At 42.6% G+C, this 20,804-nt stretch overlaps 1 protein-coding gene across 1 annotated transcript; it reads left to right on the top strand.

The window, feature by feature from the left end:
- Positions 1-1,746: 1,746 nt before the first annotated feature.
- On the top strand, positions 1,747-18,143 carry GCLC (glutamate-cysteine ligase, catalytic subunit; the record flags this gene model as incomplete). The annotated part of the gene is made up of 13 exons (XM_010153558.1): positions 1,747-1,860; positions 2,676-2,734; positions 2,822-2,958; positions 5,884-5,958; positions 7,379-7,495; positions 8,355-8,493; positions 9,012-9,124; positions 9,912-10,004; positions 10,744-10,848; positions 12,944-13,025; positions 13,122-13,225; positions 13,329-13,449; positions 17,522-18,143. Coding segments are annotated over 13 exons (1,465 nt in total), but the record flags the coding sequence as incomplete, so codon positions are not given.
- Positions 18,144-20,804: the final 2,661 nt, after the last annotated feature.

The raw sequence follows: 20,804 nt of genomic DNA, 5'->3' as shown, positions 1-20,804 counted from the left end.
TTCCTGGCTGAACCCAGCACAGAAGACCAAAAAAGTTAGAGGTAAAGAAGTAGGCTTATTCAAATTAAAATAACTCGGTTTAAAATGAACAAACCTGAAAATGCTTAAATATTAAAAAATACTAAAAGCTAAATGAGTGTCCCTAGCTCTTACAATTTGTGAGCCCTAGCTACTGGACCAGAAAGCTGTTTTCCTTCTTCAAGACTGGAATGATGCAGTTTACAATGTTGCACCAATGTAATTGATGAGGTTTGGGTTTCCATGTTGTAGGACGGCTTGTACGCATACACCTGGAAGAAGAAACCAATAGTTAAATACATGTTAAGGGTAAATAGTATTACCAGAAATGTGAGTGCTTCCTGGTATTTTGAGTAGTTTACCAGAAATGTGAGTGCTTCCTGGTAATTTGAGTAGTTTGTAGTTGTATCAGCTAATCCATTTTGTACATCCAAATACTAGAGCCTGTCAAGATAGCACAAGTTTGTAGTTGTATCAGCTAATCCATTTTGTACATCCAAATACTAGAGCCTGTCAAGATAGCACAATCTTTGTCCTTTATACTGTGCATATTGGGGAAGTTAATCTTCTGCAACTTTACCTCCAACTTCTCAAATGGTCCTTTGTCTCAGTTGTACTGAAAATCTACTTACTCTTGTTTCAGATGTCTCTTAAACTTGCAGTGGAAGTTCCAAAGGAGAGGGTTGTATTCTGATTTACTTGCACATCTCTCAGCTTTTTATACACAACAGCTGTAATTTTTCTTGGCTTATTACACTTCACAGAATCACAGAATAGTTTGGGTTGGAAGGGACCTTAAAGACCATCCAGTTCCAACCCCCCTGCCATGGGCAGGGACACCTTCCACTAGACCAGGTTGATCAAAGCCTCGTCCAGCCTGGCCTTGAACACTTTGAAGGATGGGGCATCCACAGCTTCTCTGGGCAACCTGTTCCAGTGCCTCACCACCCTCTCTGTGAAGAACTTGTTCCTGATATCCAATCTAAACCTCCCCACTTTCAATTTAAACCTGTTACCCCTTGTCGTGTCAAGTGATTTGTCACATCTCTTGTTCATGGTTTTTGTTTGGTTTTTTTTTTCCAGAGTTCTAAAATCACAAACTGCTGTGCAACTTGGGATGTGTATATCACTTGAAACTACTTCTAATTCTTACAGAGTTGGTTAGGCACATCTTCTTAACAAGGGGTAGATTGTTGAGAGCAGCTGGATAAATTACTCCAACAGTCAACATTAACCTGTTTCCTCTAGAGAAACTGTTCAAGGGGCAGCATGCAGCTCCATGTCAGTATTAATGATTGGTGCTGCTAACACACTAAAATGTGTGTGGACTCAGCATAATACTGTGAAATATCATGTGTCAGCCAATGAAAAGGTCCATGTATCTCTTGTTCATGTAGTGTGTTTTGTTTTTGGTTTTGTTTTGTGGGGTTTTTTTTGTGTTTTTTTTTTTTTTTTAAAACAGAGGTGTCGTTCTTAATCATCACAGAAGCTGGTTGTTAGCAGGCGGTGCCCTTTAGCAGCAACTGTTTTAAGACCTCTTTTTGGCAATTCCATGTGCATAGGTAGGAGTCTTGAAAAGTACTTCAGAAATACTCATGGTAGATGCAAGTTTTAAAAAAAAAACTCTTATTCCTTTGTCTACTAGAATCCTAATTTCCAGTCACCTGACCGTTTTAAAATCACAGTCTGTTTTCATTACAGCTTGGATCTCATTATTGTGTTACACAGGTTAGGGTGTCCTGGGTTTACACTGCCAGAATATCAGCCAACGCCAGTAGAAGGAGGAGCTTCAAAATCCCTCTTTTTTCCAGATGAAGCCATCAACAAACATCCTAGATTTAGGTAAGAATATTTGGGGAGTGTGAATGAGAAGCTGAATGTTTTTCTCTGCCTAAGTATCATAGGTGCATACCTGCAACTTCTTTAGCTTACTGCAGTAGAGATCTGTGTGGCCACCTTGGGACCCTACAAGAAAGCTGGGGGGGACGGGACATTTTACAAGGGCCTGTAGTGACAGGACAAGGGGTAACAGGTTTAAATTGAAAGCGGAGAGGTGTGGATCAGATACCAGGAAGAAGTTCTTCACGGAGAGGGTGGTGAGGCACTGGAACAGGGTGCCCAGGGAAGCTGTGGATGCCCCATCCCTGGATGTCTTCAAGGCCAGGCTGGATGAGGCTTTGAGCAACCTGGTCTAGTGGAAGGTGTCCCTGCCCATGGCAGGGGGGTTGGAACTGAGTAACTAAAGCCAGCACACCTAGTTACTCAGACATAGATCCAAGCTACTTTTATAGTCTGAGAGGGGGAGTTTCATTGTAAGGTGAGACTTTGGAGAATGAAAATCATTCTGCCTAAAAACTAAGAGTACCTTTTGACTTGCCCTTGTGTTCCTCAGGTTGATAGCCTTTTACTTCTGCCTGTTCTGTTAGCATAGTGTTATGAAGTTCATCAAAATAATATTGACTTCACTGAAGAAAAATTCAGTGTTGTATCTGTTACAGTCTACCTTAAACTGGGAAGTGTTGTGTCCTGAGGGAAAATGCTCAAAGTAAATGGAAAGCTGACAGTCTGAAACCCTGAGAATTGCTGAGAAACTAACTGCAAAAACATTTGCATAAAGAGGGACTTTAAGTTGTTTTGGCAAACTTTTTTTTTTGTAGTACACTGACCAGAAACATTCGGCACCGGAGAGGAGAGAAGGTTGCGATAAATGTACCGAGTGAGTAAATTCAGTCTGTCTGTCTCTTTCAAAGTAATTGTTCAGTCCGATGCTCTGGGTTACTGAGTACCTGCATTTTCCACACAGTATTTAAAGATAAGAACACGCCATCACCGTTTATCGAAACGTTTCCTAATGATGATGGAGAAGCAGCAAAGGCAGCTAAGCCAGACTATATATACATGGATGCTATGGGTTTTGGAATGGGAAACTGTTGTCTTCAGGTAAAACGCATCTGCTTTGAGATGTTACTGAATGTTGTCTTCCCTAAACGCTTCCCTTTTTAAGATTTGTGTTGTGTCTAATTTGTCTAGATTAATTGAACTGATGCATTTTCAGAGTGGCAAAAGGGGGAGTAAAAACGAATTTAATCTTATATCTGGAGGGTACTCTTAAAATCCAGGTTTGTTTGCTTGCATGGTATTTATTGTCGGCTAATGTTTGAATGTAATTGAATGCCTTGCTGAAAGGGTTTTTTGGAACTGGCCAAACCCCACTTGATCAAGCACCTTCTCCTGGAACTCCAGTGCTTTTCACGTGTGAAAGATCATCTTCCACTGTGGTGGTCTGTCAGGCATGGTCAAAGGACACTGGGAATGGAAACTGAGCTGTCTTGCAGGAATGTGTGGGGTTTTTTGGTTATTCACTTTGGTTTATTTCCCTCTTCCCCATTCTTAGAAGAGCAAAGCAAGGAGTGACAAGAAGTCATTGGAATGTCTTTAAAAATAAGTAACTTCCTCCTTCTATGTAATTTTATTTACAAACAGCATGAACTCCTGTAAAAGTTTCTCATTCTTAAATATTTTTATCTATCTGCTAAAAAGTCGTCTTCTCACTGCTCGTGCTGCGAACCTACCAAATCCACGTGGGTAGCTGTCTTCTGTTACTGTGTGCTGAGAGACATTTTTACTTCTGTTTTCTCCCATTAATGCGTGCTCACTTTTTATCGTTTTCATTCATTTGCCTGAATTACTCTTACCTTACAGTATCCTCTGTTTAAACCCACATGCTGTATCTTGGTGCTTTAATCACAAAATGGTTTGGGTTGGAAGGGACCTTAAAGACCATCTAGTTCCAACCCCCCTGCCATGGGCAGGGACACCTTCCACTAGACCAGGTTGCTCAGAGCCTCATCCAGCCTGGCCTTGAAGACTTCCAGGGATGGGGCATCCACAGCTTCTCTGGGCAGCCTGTTCCAGTGCCTTACCACCCTCTCCGGGAAGAATTTCTTCCTGATATCCAATCGAAATCTCCTCTCTTTCAATTTAAACCTGTTACCCCTTGTCCTGTCGCTACAGGCCCTTGTAAAAAGTTACCCTAGAGGGTATCCTTTCAATACCTGTTTTCTTTAAATGTTTCTCTATCACAGTGACCTTGTGCTAGGGGCTGATGGCGTAGGCAGGAGCGATATATTTGACTGTTGCTAAAAATCTACCTGTTGCTACCGCTGTCTTGGAAGCAGAGCTAGGAAGAGGCTAGTGTTAATTCTCTAGGGGATTAAAGGAAATTCTCCAAGCTGTTCTTGTTTCACAGCACTGGCAGTAATAACCCCATTCAAAGCACTTCCCTTTGCGACTGAGAAGCTACAAGAGCTGAATAAAGAAAATGTTCTTGACAATAGCTAAGTATGATTTCTTGTCACTGAGGCTAAACTAGGGAGAAATTGATGAAGTAGTAAAACATATATAATACAGCGTGTTTTTGCACGGTGTTAGGTTTGGTAGGGTCTGTTTTGTACCATCTTGTTCTTATTTAAGACCATTAAAAGAAATACAAAGACTGACTGGTAAGGCTGTGTGAACTTGTTCAAAAATACATTAAATTCCTTCTTTACAGAATACCATTTTACTATTCCCCATTCTTGTAATCGGTTGTCAAATTTGGTAGCCTTGTTACCACCAAGGGGAGAATGAAAACAAGGCTGGTAGGTGCTGTAAGCAGTTGCTGGTGTACTAGCTGATAATTCTTCATAACCACCTAGAAGAAAACATGTATTCCCCACGTGTGTGGTGTAAGGTAGCTTCAGGACAACAAGCAGCGATGGTGGTTTAGAGCTGAAGCCTGTTGTACAATGTCAGGATGGTGGTACAGGATCATGGTCCAGTCCAAGTTATTCTCTGATCTATGAATATGTAAACTGCAAAGAAGGAGAGAAAGGCTTTCAATCTGGTCAGCATCTTCTAACAGTTCTGTGGTGATCGATTGATCCCCCTCCGCATTTTTAAAATGCGTAAAGTGTCAGTTTCTGAAGTCTGGAGGGTAAGGTCTGCTACTGGAAATTAATCTCATGTTTGATGCTGCTCTGAGCAAATGTCACCCAAAGTTGGAAAGAAGTTACCTTTCCCAGTGGCCTGTGTGTGGTAGGGCTTCCATGTTGTTAATGGCTTCTGCAAAAAAAAACCCAAACATTTCTGCTCCATCTTTTGCTGTGTCCTGGCCTCTCCTACGGGCAAAACTCAACATTTTTCCATGTTTTAAAGGGCTTCTAAAAAAAAAAAAAAAAAAAAAAAAAAAAACAACCAAAAAAACCAACATTTCTGCTCCATCTTTTTCTGTGTCCTGGCCTCTCCTACGGGCAAAACTCAACATTTTTAAAATAAAAGTTAGCAGTAGATACGAGGATACCTTTTGCAGTTTTGCAGGATCAAACAAAGGTATCTTGAAATGTTCTTGAAAACAGGATTAGCTGTCACATAAAACAAATGTTACATCTACAATCCTTTCTTACTGTTGTTCTAAGTAAGTAGGTTCCTGGCTGATTTCCTAAAGGTGCATTACCGACCCATGTGTATTGTAGATGTTAACTTGGTTTTCTTTGGTTTTGGCAAGTGTTTGTGTGTGTAGCCTCACAGCTGAAGCATTGTGGTATAAAATCTTTTAACGAGCATGGAAATGGTGTGGAAAGAAGCTTGTGATATGAGTGCTGCTGACAGGTGGGGCAAAAGTTTGTCTGAGAATTAGAGGGTGGGAACGGAACCTCCACAAGAAAACCCCACCCAAAACCAACGAAAAAAAAAACCCCACCAAAAAAAACCTTAAAATTTTTGTTGTTTAAATCTTTTTATGATAGTATTGATTCTAATTCTAGGAAGACTGTGCTTGTGCCTTGGTTATAGAAATTGTGATAGCAATTGTACTTCTTCCAACAGGTAACGTTCCAGGCTTGCAGCATTTCTGAAGCAAGGTATCTCTATGATCAGCTAGCCACGATCTGTCCCATTGTGGTAAGTAGTGGAACACTCTCACAGGAGTTCTTCTTTATGCAAAAGCCACTGCATGTAAAAAAAATACAATCTAAATTAACAAAAACCTTGAATGCTACTCAAATTTGTTACTCTCTGAGAAGTGTCAGCGTCTTAATAGGTTGAAATGAGTAGTGTGATTTATTTCATGGCCAAATGGCACCACAAAGCAGATGATGATGTCTTTCGTCTCTTCTGCTCTCCTTCCCACATGCACAAGATTCCTGTTGAATAATTCTAGGAACATATTTGGGGCAGTTTTTTGGGGGGAAAAAAAAAAAAGACAAGATTTCTCCTTAAAACAGTTATTAATTTTTCAGCTCTGGTCTGGTGATACAGAGAGTTTCAGCTTACCTTGTTTAAATCTGTCACTTTCGTAAACATGTGGTTATAAACAGGTTATAAATTGGTGTTAGAAAACTCATGGAATGGTTTGGATTGGAAAGGACCTTAAAGATCATCTAGTTCCAACCCCCCTGCCATGGGCAGGGACACCTTCCACTAGACCAGGTTGCTCAAAGCCTTGTCCAGCCTGGCCTTGAACACTTCCAGGGATGGGGCCTCCCCAGCTTCTCTGGGCAACCTGTTCCAGTGCCTCACCACCCTCTCCAGCAAGAACTTCTTCCTAATATGGAATCTAAACCTCCCCACTTTCAATTTAAACCCATTGCCCCTTGTCCTGTCACTACAGGCCCTTGTAAAAAGTCCCCCCCAGCTTCCTTGTAGCCCCTTCAGGTACTGGAAGGGGCAATAAGGTCTCCCTGGAGCCTTCTCTTCTCCCGGCTGAACAAGCCCAACTCTCTCAGCCTGTCCCCATGGGAGAGGTGCTCCTGCCCTGTGAGCATCTTCGTGGCCTCCTCTGGACTCACTCCAACTGGTCTATATCCTTCTGATGTTGAGGGCTCCACAGCTGGACGCAGCACTCCAGGTGGGGTCTCACCAGAGCAGACTAGAAGGGCATTGGTCTGGTCTGGGTGGTGAACAGATCTGAGTGAGGCGTGTTCCAGCTGTGTTGCTAGGGTGCTTGGCCAAACAAAAATACAAAGGGAAAAAAAAACCCACAAGTGATTGCCAGGTGACCTTTGGAGTCTGGAAGTATGCAGGCTGATTTGTCACAAAATTTCTTCTTCCTATATTATCTCTGTGTTTCTTAAATGCTGCTCTGTAGGGGTAAGAAATTTGGAGAGCATCAGATGCCACTTCAGTAATACTAATTCTTCATCTAGGCATTTTCTGGAGGTAGCAGTTGGGAGATCTGTGGTTGTATGGGCTTTGATTGTGTATTGGACTGAAGCAGGTACTTCAGTTAACTTTTGAACCAGCAAGTTTCCCTTTCCAAGGGGCTTGTGTCTTGGTTCCTTGGCTTGTCCTTTGTTTTCATATCAGGCCGATTTATTTTTAGATGGCGTTGAGTGCTGCATCTCCCTTCTACAGAGGCTACGTGTCTGATATTGACTGTCGCTGGGGAGTAATCTCTGCATCTGTAGATGATCGAACGCGAGAAGAGAGGGGGCTAGAGGTAAGTAATGTTAGGTAGTAGACAGCTTTTTTTCCTGAAAAAATCCAGGTATCATCTTTAGTGTCAAATTCTGATTGTGGTTGTCAGAATCGGAATATGGCAGTCTTTGTGGTAAATACAGGAGAGGTGGTGTGAACATTCACCTTGGTAGTACTGTTTATGTATGTTAGCAGATACTGGGATTCCATACCTAACTAAAAATATGGAAGACTCTACTCACTCCTCCACAGCTTGCTGAAAAGGTCTCTCTGTGGTGAAACTTTTCAGCCCGTGCTTGATCCCAGAAGGCAAAAAATTGCTTTGGATTACGTAGCAGGTGCTACTGAGTAATCCAGTAGTATAAACTACAACTATGTGAAAAGAGCCAGTTACCAGAATTTGAACGTAAGGAGCTTTTGTTGGCGGGAATCGATATTCAAGGCACTTAAATTTTAGAAAATCATTTTAATAAATCTACCTGAAATACTTCTTGAACTACCTGTTTTAAGAGCATCTCCTGACAATGTGTGCATAGTGAAACTGTATTGGTATGTGTTGCAGTCAGTATTACCATGCTTTCCAGGTACTTGGGGTGATGGTACATTACATCAGGAAAATGTTTCCACTTATAGAGAATTCTAGTCAATCTGTGGTGACTTTTTTTTTCGCTGAGATACATACATCTGCAAACAAAATAGTCATAATTCCAGGGTCGCTTTCTATTAAGACTATTTGAATAATTAAGCTTTGAATAATTTTAATTGAGGCTATAGGTTTTTTATAAACAGGATAATAATTCTCACATAAGTGTCATTAGTGAGCAAAACTTAGGTAACATTGTTAACAAGCTGTTAAAATATTGTATTCTTAAATTATATAGCCACTGAAGAACAACCATTATAGAATCAGTAAATCCAGATATGATTCCATAGACAGTTATCTATCTGAATGTGGTGAGAAATACAATGACATTGATTTGACAATAGACAAAGATATCTACGAGCACCTAATAAAGGAAGGTAAGTGTTTGCTTCATTATGAGCAGGTTAAGAATTATGCTTGCAGTGTGTGTGGGGATATTTTACGGCTTTGTTCTTGTTTGTTTCAGGCATTGTGCATCCCTCAGTGACTCCTACTCAGAAAGTATCTGTGTAGTGTGGTCCTGAGAGGAGGTGTTTGTTTGTTTTTTTAAAGTATTTGTTTGTAATGGAAACTGTCCCTAATTCCAGCTTGAGAAGCTCAGTGTTTGAAGCATTAATGTTTTATCTTTGTGGAGAGAGCAGAACTGCTTTAGGAAAGGTGGCAGAGAGATGCATCAGAAACAGGAAGACTGGTAGCCACACCAGTAGCTGCCATTTCCAAATCTCCTTTTTTATTTTGGTTTAATAATTTCCTTCCTTCCCGAAGTCATCGTTTAACAGGATGTGGTGGGTTGAGGTAGCATTGCAGAGTTGGATGTTTTCAGTCTTGTAAAACAAACCATTTCCTAGAGCCTGCTTTGCTATGCCTGAATTGTTTGATTTTTTTTTTTCCATAGGTATTGACCACCTTTTGGCACAGCATATTGCACACTTGTTCATTCGAGACCCATTGACTTTGTTTGAGGAGAAAATACATCTAGATGATGCAAATGAATCCGACCACTTTGAGGTTGTGTCTCATTCAGAGGAATATAATAAAGATATACATAGAATTGCTTATTCTTTATGGTACTGCTTAGCTGGAGGATGACTGTGTTAGCTAAGAAATTTTATTTACTGAGTTTCTCACTTCCCCTAGTTTTTTCGCTTATGACTCTGTGGGTATAAGCAATTTATTTCTTTCTTTTGTCCTTTTAGGCGAAGGTGGTAGCTTATACTTTAAAAGTATACTGTAATAGTATATTTACAGTATGCTTATATACATATATAATAGTATACTATAATAGTGTACTTATATAATCAAATAAAATATGAAGGGTCCAAGCTATAGCTGTGTATGTAAGTGTTATGTGGAACTGTCTGTTTTCATGGCTTCCTAAAAAGCTTACGTGGAACTGTCTATTTATATGCTTCCTATGCATGTCTTGCATGATGTTGAAGTGTAAATGTTTCTCTTATACGGTTTTATGAAATAATATATACGGTAATATTAGATTTTTATTTTGGGATGTGTCAACCCCTCATAAAAAAAAAATAAAGGCTAAGTTTCAGCCTTCTAGCATCGTATACATAATCCTCAAACAAAATCGCCTGAGAAAGCGTAACGTATTTGCTCCTAGGATGGGTGGTTATACTGGTTTTGAGGAAGACATGCCACACAGTTTGGAAGCACTTCTCTAACTTGATGGGCTGTCCCAGGGAGAATATTCAGTCTCTCGTTATCTGATTCTTTCTTTGATTCTGTTATGGAGTGATGAATACCTTGATTGTGACAGATTATTTCCTGTGCTTTGCAGAATATTCAGTCTACAAACTGGCAGACAATGAGGTTTAAGCCACCTCCTCCGAATTCAGATATTGGGTGGAGGGTGGAATTCAGACCTATGGAGGTAAGGAAGGCGTCAGTATGCACAAAAGCACGCTTCCTTTTTAAGTGGAAAAGTACCAGGCATTCTGCCATCCATGTCAAACCCTTGGTGCTTCTGCTGTGTGTTCTTCCCCTCTGGATCGCTAGACGCAAGCGAAGTGGACAGCAGCATTTAATCAGACACGGACTGTGGGAATGCTTCTGACAGGAGAATCCACTGCAGCACAGCAAGGCATGCTAATGGATTTGGGGTGATGGGGACAGGAATTAGGCTTGTGTTAAAGCAACAGTAAACAAAGCCCTGTTTAGCTTCCAGGGACTGTGTTTCCCCAGTACTTTTTCTGGTACTGAACAATTCCACTGTCATTGTTTTGGTTTTTGCGCAAGCGCTTTTATTTTATAGCTGTCTGTTTCTGAGCTCTCTGGGTTTAATCCCTTTAAAGTGGAAATTTAAAAGCTATTATACATCTGTAATTCCAGAGAGCCTGAAGGTGCAGGTTATTAGATAGTCTTTTGAAACGCAAGTGTGTTTTGGCATTGGATTAAAGGGTTTGTTGGAGCGTGTGCGTGCCTTGTGCATTTGAAGTCACTGCCGATGATTCCAGCTCATGCATCACCCTCTCTGCTGGTAGAGTCTGTGTGAACACAAGTACCAGCATGAACATTCGAGTCAAACCATTTTCAACTCTCTCAGATACTTATCCACTTCCATGAGTCTGTTCCCACTAAAGTAATTTAATCTCTGATCCTTTCATGTCCAGGTCCAGTTAACAGACTTTGAAAACTCTGCGTATGTTGTGTTCGTGGTATTGCTAACCAGAGTGATTCTGTCATATAAACTGGATTTTCTCATCCCTTTGTCCAAGGTAGGTGTGAAGGAGCAGATCTAATAGACCTAAATGCAACATATTTGCATCAAGTCTGATTTTTATCCTCTGCAAGCTAGGAGCTGCTGCTTATGCACTTGCAGAACAGTCATTTTTATCTTTCAGCCAGTTTTCATCTGTACCACTGCTTTGACTCATTTTCAACTCTACCACATTAAACAAATATTTTACTGCTGTCTTGTGGAATTAAGCTTATAGACAAATACTGTGGGAATTTCTGTGCTGCCTAGCAGTATCTGACTGCTGCAGAAATGTTTATAAATACCATGTATCCGTGCAAAACCCTTTTTAGACTGGCAAAAGGCATGTTTCCACCATTTTACATGTGGGGAAAAAAAAAAACTGTGGAGGTGAAAATAAAAACTTCCGTAGATATTTATTTTAACATGTCTGTTGCCGATGTCTGGTGTTCTCATTCTCTTTTGTTTGCATTTGGTGGAGAGGGAAAGGAGTTCAGCATGCTTAGTCTTGCACAGTATGTGAGGGAAAACAAATACTGCTCATTCTGGTCACAACTGTGACTTGTGTTTAGACACAGCCGTGGAAAATGTGCTTTTTCCTTTATCTTGTCCTCAACTGCTGAGGTTGTTTTAAGTGGAACTTTCCTTGCACCCCTTCCTGAGGTACCTGACCAAAAAATTTCTTTTTCGCATGGATAATCCTGCAAATCCTTTAAAAAGAAGTGTTGTGGCACAGCAGACTTTTGACAGGCTGTATACTAGAAAATGCTGCCAGCACTGGCTGCAGCATAGCAGTAGTATCCTGCTGCTTTTCTTGATGTTTTTAATGAAAATGGAGAAAAAAATACTTTTAATGGTAATCACACCGTACAGTTGGTATGATGTATAAAAAGGGGAATTATCTTCCTGATGTCAGAGAGTTCAGATTCTGTAAATAATGCAGCAATTCAGCACTTAACAGTGCATTATTATATTATTGTTTGGAATGTCCCAAAAGCTCAAAAGGTTGAAAAAGATTGGGTTGCCAAAAGAACCTGAACAGAGTTGGGGGGGGTAGTGGGGGGGAGGAGCATAAAATTGCTTGAGCTTGCCAAGCAAATTGGCGCGTAATGCACCACGGAGTTGCACAACTGTGGATAAGCCTGCCTCTTTCAAGTAAAATAATATGGGTTTATGGGGCTAATCTCATACTAATCTTTGCTGTCGGATTGAGTGCGGTTGTATTCCCGTCAGCGAGGACTGGAGTTCTTTTAAACTTTCAAAACAGCCTGGCGTGTAAATAGGTTTCATAATATAAAATGAACGAAAACAAAGCTTTGAAAGGTAAGAGGTAAGCGTAGGTTGGTTGGTTGTTGTTTTTGCATTGCCCTTAATTAAAGGTCAAAGAACGCAGCAAATCATATCCCTTCTTCGGGAGATACTACAGTAGAGCTGCTGTCCGAAAACTGTGTGCTCGTAATTTCCCTGAGAACATACTGACCAAAGAACTTGGACAAAATCTTCCATTCAGAGCAAGACTATGCCGTTTGCAGCGTGTATGAGCAGTGTTCTGTAGGCTTTCCGAGAAGCCTGCAATTTAGAGCTGCTTTACGGGCAGTCTAGGTTTGGCTAATGGATGTTTGAGTGTGGAATAGGAACGATTCCCATTCAAAGTTATTGGAATTCTGTTTCTGAAAGTTTAATTCAGTGACAGCTCTTCATAAGACTTCAACGATTTTGTTAATAAAAGCAGCAAACATTGGGGAAACGGCAATTTTCTTCTTCTGTGGAAGAACGCATCTAAATTGCATCTAAATACGCAAAGAAGTCTGCTGGGTGGGATGCAACCTGCCAGTTGCAGCAGTTCCTGTGTCTTCGTCCAAACTTAAGATTAGCGTAGCATGTTCTAACATAATACCTTTACCTTTTCTGCTGGAGGCCTAATGTCATCTCTTTGTGGTTTTGCCCGGGACCCCTGAAGAATGAAACAGAACTTATCTCCACAGCTTGGCCTTGTGTGACACACTAATCAAAAACATTAGTAGATGTTTCAACTAATGAGGTCGAAATGTGAAAGTTGGGAGAATCCTAATTTTCTAAAATTCAACAGATTTCTAAAATACTTCTTTTGCCAGGTGGATGAAAACATGAAGATGGCACAGAAAAGAGATGCTGTCCGGCAGGGAATGTTTTACTTCAGAAAAGATATTTGCAAAGGTACGGCAGCAAGCAATCTGATGAACACTGTTGTGGGTGTTGACTGGGTCTCTTACCTTCTAACTGGTGCTTCCTTTCCCTTTGTCACCCATACAGGTGGAAACGCTGTTGTGGATGGATGTAGCTCTGCACAGAACGGGACAGGTGCCGACGCGGAAGAGTACACCTTAATGAGCATTGATACAATTATCAATGGGAAGGTCATAGCCTCTTCTACCTGGAACACACAACCTTCCCCTCCACTCCACCCTCCCAGAAATCAGATCCGAGCATGCTTTATGCTGACTCTGTTCTCTCACACAGGAAGGAGTCTTTCCTGGTTTGATCCCAATTTTGAATTCCTATCTTGAAAACATGGAAGTGGATGTGGACACAAGGTGCACCATCCTGAACTACCTGAAGCTAATAAAAAAGAGAGCATCTGGTATGTTTGAAACTTCCGGACATTGATTTTCCTGGTGTTTCTCTACTTAGACAGTAATTGGGGTGTTCTCTGGTTCTCAGCTGGGTAAAACTGGTGGCAGCTGTGGCTGTCTGAAGTGTTGAATCACAGGAGCAAAGGACTAGAATGCGTTCTGTGGCTTAAATCTGGTCCCGCCTAATTCTGATTTTATAAATGGTTCATAATCCATTTTAGAACTTAGATTAGGAGTCATTGATACAGTTACAATTTAAACTTTAATTAAAGCTAAACTTTAATTCAGAACTGTGTAGCAGACTTCAGCAGCTTTATGCCAGTCTATGTGCAAACCCCTGCAATGTCTGCCTTGCTGTAAATTTAGCTAGACAGTTAATTTTAGTCTCATAAATCAAGACTTACCTCCCCACACACATCCCCAAAATTAAATATATTCATTGGTTTTAAATTGGTGTTGCATTCCTTTTTAATTCTTGAAATTTGCTGTAGAAGCTTCTAGGTAAAGACATTTTTAGAGCTGAGGTGGAAATCAGGACTTTCTCTGAGGGTGGTTATGCAGTGTTTTGGCACCTCTTCAGAAGAGTAACAAGTTTTGATTAATTACATCTCTCACCATAAATTTTTTTTCCTAAGGCTGCTTTGTAGGAGGCTTCTGTCTCTCAAGTAACATAGACAAGGATTTGATGCTTGGGTTAACTGTGGGAGAGAAGAGAAGCTGGCAGGAAGAAAACATCTGGGGCACATCAGCTCTTAAAATAGCAATGCTTTCAAATATCCCATTGTTTGTTGTTGAGTTTTTCCTGCTCAGAAAAATGCTGTTGAGAAAACAAGGAATGCGTAGGGCTTACAAAGGTTTTGTCCAACAGCGAATGGCCTGGCCTGGATGCGGTGCGGCAGCTGTTCGCTTCCAAAGAAGCCGCTTGGTGCGAAGCTGCTGGCGTTGCAAAAGTCATCTTGTCTCTTTACACAGACCTGAAAGGTGTGAGAGTGAGGTAGATAGAGTCCAGGGTTTATGTCTGAACTTGGATGTTCTGAAATGATTTTTACATAATGCTTCATAAAGGACCAGCATTCACAGAATGAAAAGCATTAGGCATTGTATTAGAACCACAGAAGGGTTTGGGTTGTAAGGGACCTTAAAGACCATCTAGTTCCAACCCCCCTGCCATGGGCAGGGACACCTTCCACTAGACCAGGTTGCTCAAAGCCTCATCCAGCCTGGCCTTGAACACTTCCAGGGATGGGGCATCCACAGCTTCTCTGGGCAACCTGTTCCAGTGCCTCACCACCCCCTCTGTGAAGAACTTCTTCCTGATATCTAATCTAAACCTCCCCACTTTCAATTTAAACCCATTACCCCTTGCCCTGTCACTACAGACCCTTGTAAAAAGTCCCCCCCAGCTTCCTTGTAGCCCCTTCAGGTACTGGAAGGCTGCAATAAGGTCTCCCCGGAGCCTTCTCTTCTCCAGGCTGAACAAGCCCAACTCTCTCAGCCTGTCCCCATAGCAGAGGTGCTCCAGCCCTCTGAGCATCTTCGTGGCCTCCTCTGGACTCGCTCCAACTGGTCTATAACCTTCTGTGGGTTGCTCCAAGTTCTGCAGAACTGGATGCAGCACTGCAGGTGGGGTCTCACAAGAGCAGAGTAGAGGGGGAGGATCCCCTCCCTTGACCTATACTACTTTTCCAGGATGTTTTCTCTGTTGTGAGCTTGGTTTACTGCAGTTTACTGTCAGTCTTAAATCAGACGTTCCTGAACTGCAGCCTGTCTAGCATGAGACATGTCCACAAAGAGTGGCCGCTTTTCAGGTTTGTCTCCTCAAACGACGAACACGGAGCACTCGGAGATAACCACTAACACCAAAGCTGCTGTGGCTGTAACCTTGCCCCCTGACATAGTTCACCTGTGCTTCAGTCGCATCTTCTCTGGCAGCACAGCTGGGCATTGCCCTCCTGGACTCTGTCAAGTGATCCTTGTCCCAGGGTGCTCTCCCGGCTCCCGCCTGCCTGCAGCATAGCCGTGTTTGGCCCGAGGAGGCGCGGTCATCATGGTGCTTGCTGACCCTGCACAAACACCAGTTCCGTGGGCATTGCCTTATCCTTCTTGAAGCAGTTACACTTTTTGTCCCCAGAAAGTTATACGATAAGAAATGACACAGTTTTGTTATATGCTCTTTGAAAAAATGTGATTCCTGTAGTTGTGCTTGTTTAAATGTTCTTCCCAGTTACTTGATGACATTTCTAGTAGTTCCTGCACTGCAGCATAATGTTTCTCTACTCACTTCTCATCCACATTCCTGAGTTTTGCAAACGTAGAGGGGATTGTTGCTTCCAAACGCTTCCAAACCTTTGTTTTCTTTGCTTGCTTGGAAGTTGTCTCGTGCCTCTTGTCAGCCTGTGGTGCCTTTCCCGTAGGTTCTTGGAGAGCTGCGGGCTGTGTTCCCGATGAAGGTGCTGCGGATACGAAGGCCGGGGGGGGTTATTGGGCTGCCTGACCACTAGATGTCTGTGTTGGGGTGAGCTGGGCTGCTCTCCCAGCTCCCGCAGCCGCTTTTTCTCCAGAAATACTGCTCTTCGTGCTCTGCTCTTCTGGCCCAACGGAATTTCTTGCAAGCCCCCTGCTTCTCGTTGGTTTAAGAAAGTGTGATTTTTTTTTTTTTTAGTGCCTTCAACAAATACTGCTTCCTGGGTATTGTTTTTTCTGCCTTCTGTTTAGATAGAAGTGTAAACTGTGGCCTCGTTTCTTTAAAATTTCTGGTTTCTGAGGGACATTTTTATTTTGAAAAACCTTCTTTATTATTTTCTTTCCTGTACTTCTCACAACTTTTCTGATTTGCGTTCATGTACCTCTGTTCAAAACCACTGATAGGATATCTTTATAAACAGTCTTGGCTGTTTTTTACTACTTACGTGTGTATTCCTCCTTGCTTTCCCTAACATGACTCCTATAGCTTTCTATAATATTCTTAAACCAAAGGTTTCTGTAGTGGCAGTCCTCAACTCCTTCCACTTTTACGAGGAAGCTGAGGTTCCAGCAGCTAGCAATTAAAGTTTTGCTAGCTTCTTCGAGCACCCCGTTGGCCTATTTCAGTGTCTTACTCAGAGTTAAGTTATTGTACTTGCTGAGGTTTGCGTGCACGCAGTCCTCAACTCCTTCCACTTTTACGAGGGAGGTGAGGTTCCAGCAGCTAGCAATTAAAGTTTTGCTAGCTTCTTCGAGCACCCCGTTGGCCTATTTCAGTGTCTTACTCAGAGTTATTGTACTTGCTGAGGTCTGCGTGCACACGCTGCACTCGGGAGCAGGATTCAGTAGCCAGACACTGGTGTCCAGCTGGCCTCCAGCCCCTACTTGGTAGGATGCAGGTCTACTGCGAGTGCCGTGTGCCACTGAATGACGCTGCATAGACGTGTCCAGGACCCTCAGGCACCCGCTGACTGCCCCGTGGGCTGCGTAGCGAAGCGCAGGCAGCGTGTACAAAGCAGAGGGGTTGGTGTAATTGGGAATTTGCCTGTTTGTAGCTAGAGGGAGCTGCCAGAGGGAGAAGGAATAGTAAGTCAAGGTAGACAGAGCAGAGCTAGCGGCTGAGTTGGTTGGATCAACTGCAGAATTATTTGATGTGTATGGACTTGTAGGGGTGTCTGTTGGTTCGTCTCAGCCAGATTCTCTGTTAAGTGACGTGTGTAAGATCACCTGCCGTGCAATCTGTTGGTAACACCTGCTCCGGTAGAATCACGGAATCTTTTAGGTTGGAAAAGACCTTTAAAATCAAGTGCTGTTGTTAACGCTGCCAAATCCACCACTAAGCCATGTTCCAGTAGCGACTTCTCTCTGCGCTGTCTCGTTACCACAACTGAAGGTGGGAAGATGGTACCAGACAAGTGGTGTTTAGACTCTCAGCGATACGCCAGCTTCATCATGCTGGCAGTTCAGCCTTACTTGTAAAGATTTACGTGTAGGAACGTGTTTCTCGTGAAAAGCACGGGGTGTACATTAACTGTGTGTGTGATGCATAGAACTTCAGGTGTTGCGCTGCTGAATTAGATGTATAAACTGTGAAATTCCACTTCCCCTTGCCCACAGGAGAATTGATGACGGTTGCTCGATGGATGAGGGAATTCATCGCACAGCATCCAGACTACAAGCAAGACAGCGTGATAACGGATGAAATGAATTACAGCCTTATCTGGAAATGCAACCAAATCGCACAAGGCCAGGCAGAGTGTCCTGAACTGTTGGGGGTAGGATTTAATAAGAAGCAAAGCGGAAACAAAACCGGCTCTTTGTAAGGAATGAATGTTTCTTAAATAATAGAAAGTTTAAGCCTTTTAGTAAAGATACTGTGAATCTGGTACAGTTTCATGGTGTGAAGACCAAAACAGGGATACTGCACTATAAAATGGTCCAATCTGCCTAAATACTTGTTTCAGGCATCCTAAAAAATGGGCATATTCTTATTGTTAAGGTTTATACAATGTACATGTAAATAATAAAATATTTTTATGATTAACATCAATGTATTTTAATAACATTGTATCTAAAGTTATTGTGAATTAGCCTGTAACTTTTTTATGCTTATTCTAGAACAAAAAATCGTCCTGAACAGCTTTGTAAATGTAATGGTACTTGTATATTATATGCATTCCAGTTACTGAATGTTTACTGTAATTTTTTTAACCTGGAATGTGCTAAATAATCTACCTTATTATGTAAGAAAGAAAAAGTCTTCTGGACCTACCTGAACCACAGATACTTCTTCCTTCCGTTTGGGTGTTGGAAGTATGTAAGAGCAGAGAAATGCATGTGCATCCCATTTGCTAATCTTTACAGCAGTTTCTCACTTGCCACAAGATCTGCATCCACTCGTAAACTCTAAAACCCAGAGGAGCAGGTCTGCCTTTCTTCAGGTAACGCAGGTCTGCCTCTGCAGGTGCATCATTAGTGCAGTTCAGAAATTTGCCTGATGATTTAACAAAACTCTAATGGGGGAGACGTGGTGAAAGAGGAGGTGAGAGCTGAATGTAGAAATCTCTACAAAGGAACTGGAGACCTCCGCTCTGGACTTCAGCGCTCCTCCACCGCTCTTTCTCCCACGTTGCTGCTGTTCCCACAGTCCGTGACTGCAGCACGAAACCCAAGGGCCTGTCTGTTCTTCCCAAAGGCTGAGTTTCTCATGCGTTGATCATTATTATGAGTATTTTTGGCAGCATGTTTGTTTCCTATAAGGTACTTTATTAGATAGCTGAGGTGCCTACGTAGCTGTAGGTATGGACAACAACTTAATCCCCTCTAGAGAATAGTTGTAAAGAAATCATGGAATGCACTAACCCTTCGAAGTGGGAGCCAGTGCTGGGAGTGACTGTAAAGTATTTAAAATCTAGCCATTGAAACTGTAAATAAAGCAAACTTAAGGGGCCTTTTTGGTTTAGCTTCTTACCTGACGTCTAGAAGTGACTTGAGTTATGGGTGGGTTATGCAAAGCCTAATGCAAGCACGTATAAATACCTGAGGTGTAATGATTTTTTTTATAAAGAACTAGTGGAGAAACTGCAATGCAGAGGTGCACTAAGAAGCAGCTTTTATGTACTGACATTAGGCTTTGTTCTGTGTTCACAGGTGTGCTTTAGAGAATAAAAAGAATGCTCTTTTTTTTCCTGCGGTGGTGAATTTGTTTCAATCAAGATGTAGGCATATGCTAATTTAGTTTCTGTAATAAGGAAATAAAAAATAAAATTTGCAGTATGTCTTGGTGGTTTGCATGACTTGAATCTTGTTGTCACATTCAGAAGAGGAGCAGTTGCTTACCTGGCAAGTACAGCTGGTCTTATCCTGACTCACTGTGTGCACAGGGAAACTTCTCGGGAGCACTGGCTATGGGATCTAGCATTTCTGCAAGAGAGGGGTGCTTGCCATTGCCATGGCAGCCTCCAGTACCTGAAGGGGCTACAAGGAAGCTGGGGGGGACTTTTTACAAGGGCCTGTAGTGACAGGACAAGGGGTAATGGGTTTAAATTGAAAGTGGGGAGGTTTAGATTAGATATCAGGAAGAAGTTCTTCCCAGAGAGGGTGGTGAGGCACTGGAACAGGTTGCCCAGAGAAGCTGTGGATGCCCCATCCCTGGAAGTGTTCAAGGCCAGGCTGGATGAGGCTTTGAGCAACCTGGTCTAGTGGAAGGTGTCCCCGCCCCTGGCAGTGGAGTGGGAACTAGATGGTCTTTAAGGTCCCTTCCAACCCAAACCATTCTGTGATTCTGTGATTGTACAGCATCGTGTGCTATGCTTGGAACACCCCTAAAAAGGGTTAGCGTGCTTTCCTGCTGGTACTGCATCAACACGTGTCCTTTCTTGCCTTTGAATGGTCATGGAATCACCCTTCTGGCCTAGTTAAGTCCGTGTCGAGGTGTCTGTGGTTGCGGTAATCAAAGCTTCCCAAGACGAGGAGTTAGGGCGTGTGCCCCAGCCTGTTCCTGATGGTGTGGCCCGGCGAAGGCGTTCGCGGGGCAAACCAGAGCTGCCGCAGGGGAGGGCAGGCCTTGCCGCTGGTTTTGACTGTGCCTCGGAGGTGGCTGTGGTACCTGCGCCCACACCCGGCCTAGGCCAAGCCGCCAGCTTATCTGGCCAGTTTATCATTGCAGAAACTGCCCTGGGCTATGCATTCAGGATTTCTGGCCCTGCAGCCATGGAGGACTTTCATGGAAATAACCTTTCCAACAGCTGCCTGAGGAAAGGGAGGGGAAGCAGCACCAAGCACCTGAGGTGAAATGTGATTGATTCCTTGCCCGAAGACCTTAGTAATGCGTCAGTCATGGCACTTCCCCGTGATTACTAATGTCTTGGCCCCAGTTCAACCCCAATAATTTGCTTCATGCCTACCACTTTGTTTTCAGCTGGAAGATCCTGCTGTGATTTCCTGAGCCCTCAATGCTACAAATGATACCTCCGACGCCCAGTTTTCTCTCGAGAGTCAAACTACTCGAGTACCAGCATCTTTATATCTGGATTATTTTAACTACGCTTTTATAATGGCCTAAAATCTTCAAAAGGTGGGTCCTTCTGCGTGTGCACAGGGCTCTGCAAGCAGTTTGCCTTTCTGGGAGTGGTGTGTCAAGAGCTTCCTACAATATTTGGGTCCTGCAAACGCAACGTGACCTCTGTGAAACAAGCGTCACGCAGCTTGTAGAAGCTGTGCTTGGGTTTGAAAAATGACCCCGTCTTGTGCTTGCCATTATTTTAATATTTTGAAGTGGATTATGTTTGGTGTGCTGATAACGGGCTCGCAGCAAATTTGAGGGAGGCCTCCTTCTGCACAGGAGCCTGGTCACAGGAGCGGTGGGAGATGAGGTTATTTCAGCTGCTATCAGGATGGT

The sequence above is a fragment of the Eurypyga helias genome, unplaced genomic scaffold, assembly GCF_000690775.1.
Source record: "Eurypyga helias isolate BGI_N326 unplaced genomic scaffold, ASM69077v1 scaffold11156, whole genome shotgun sequence".
In the NCBI taxonomy this organism is placed as follows: Eukaryota; Metazoa; Chordata; class Aves; order Eurypygiformes; family Eurypygidae; genus Eurypyga; species Eurypyga helias.
This window is presented reverse-complemented; position numbering and strand designations above follow the sequence as displayed.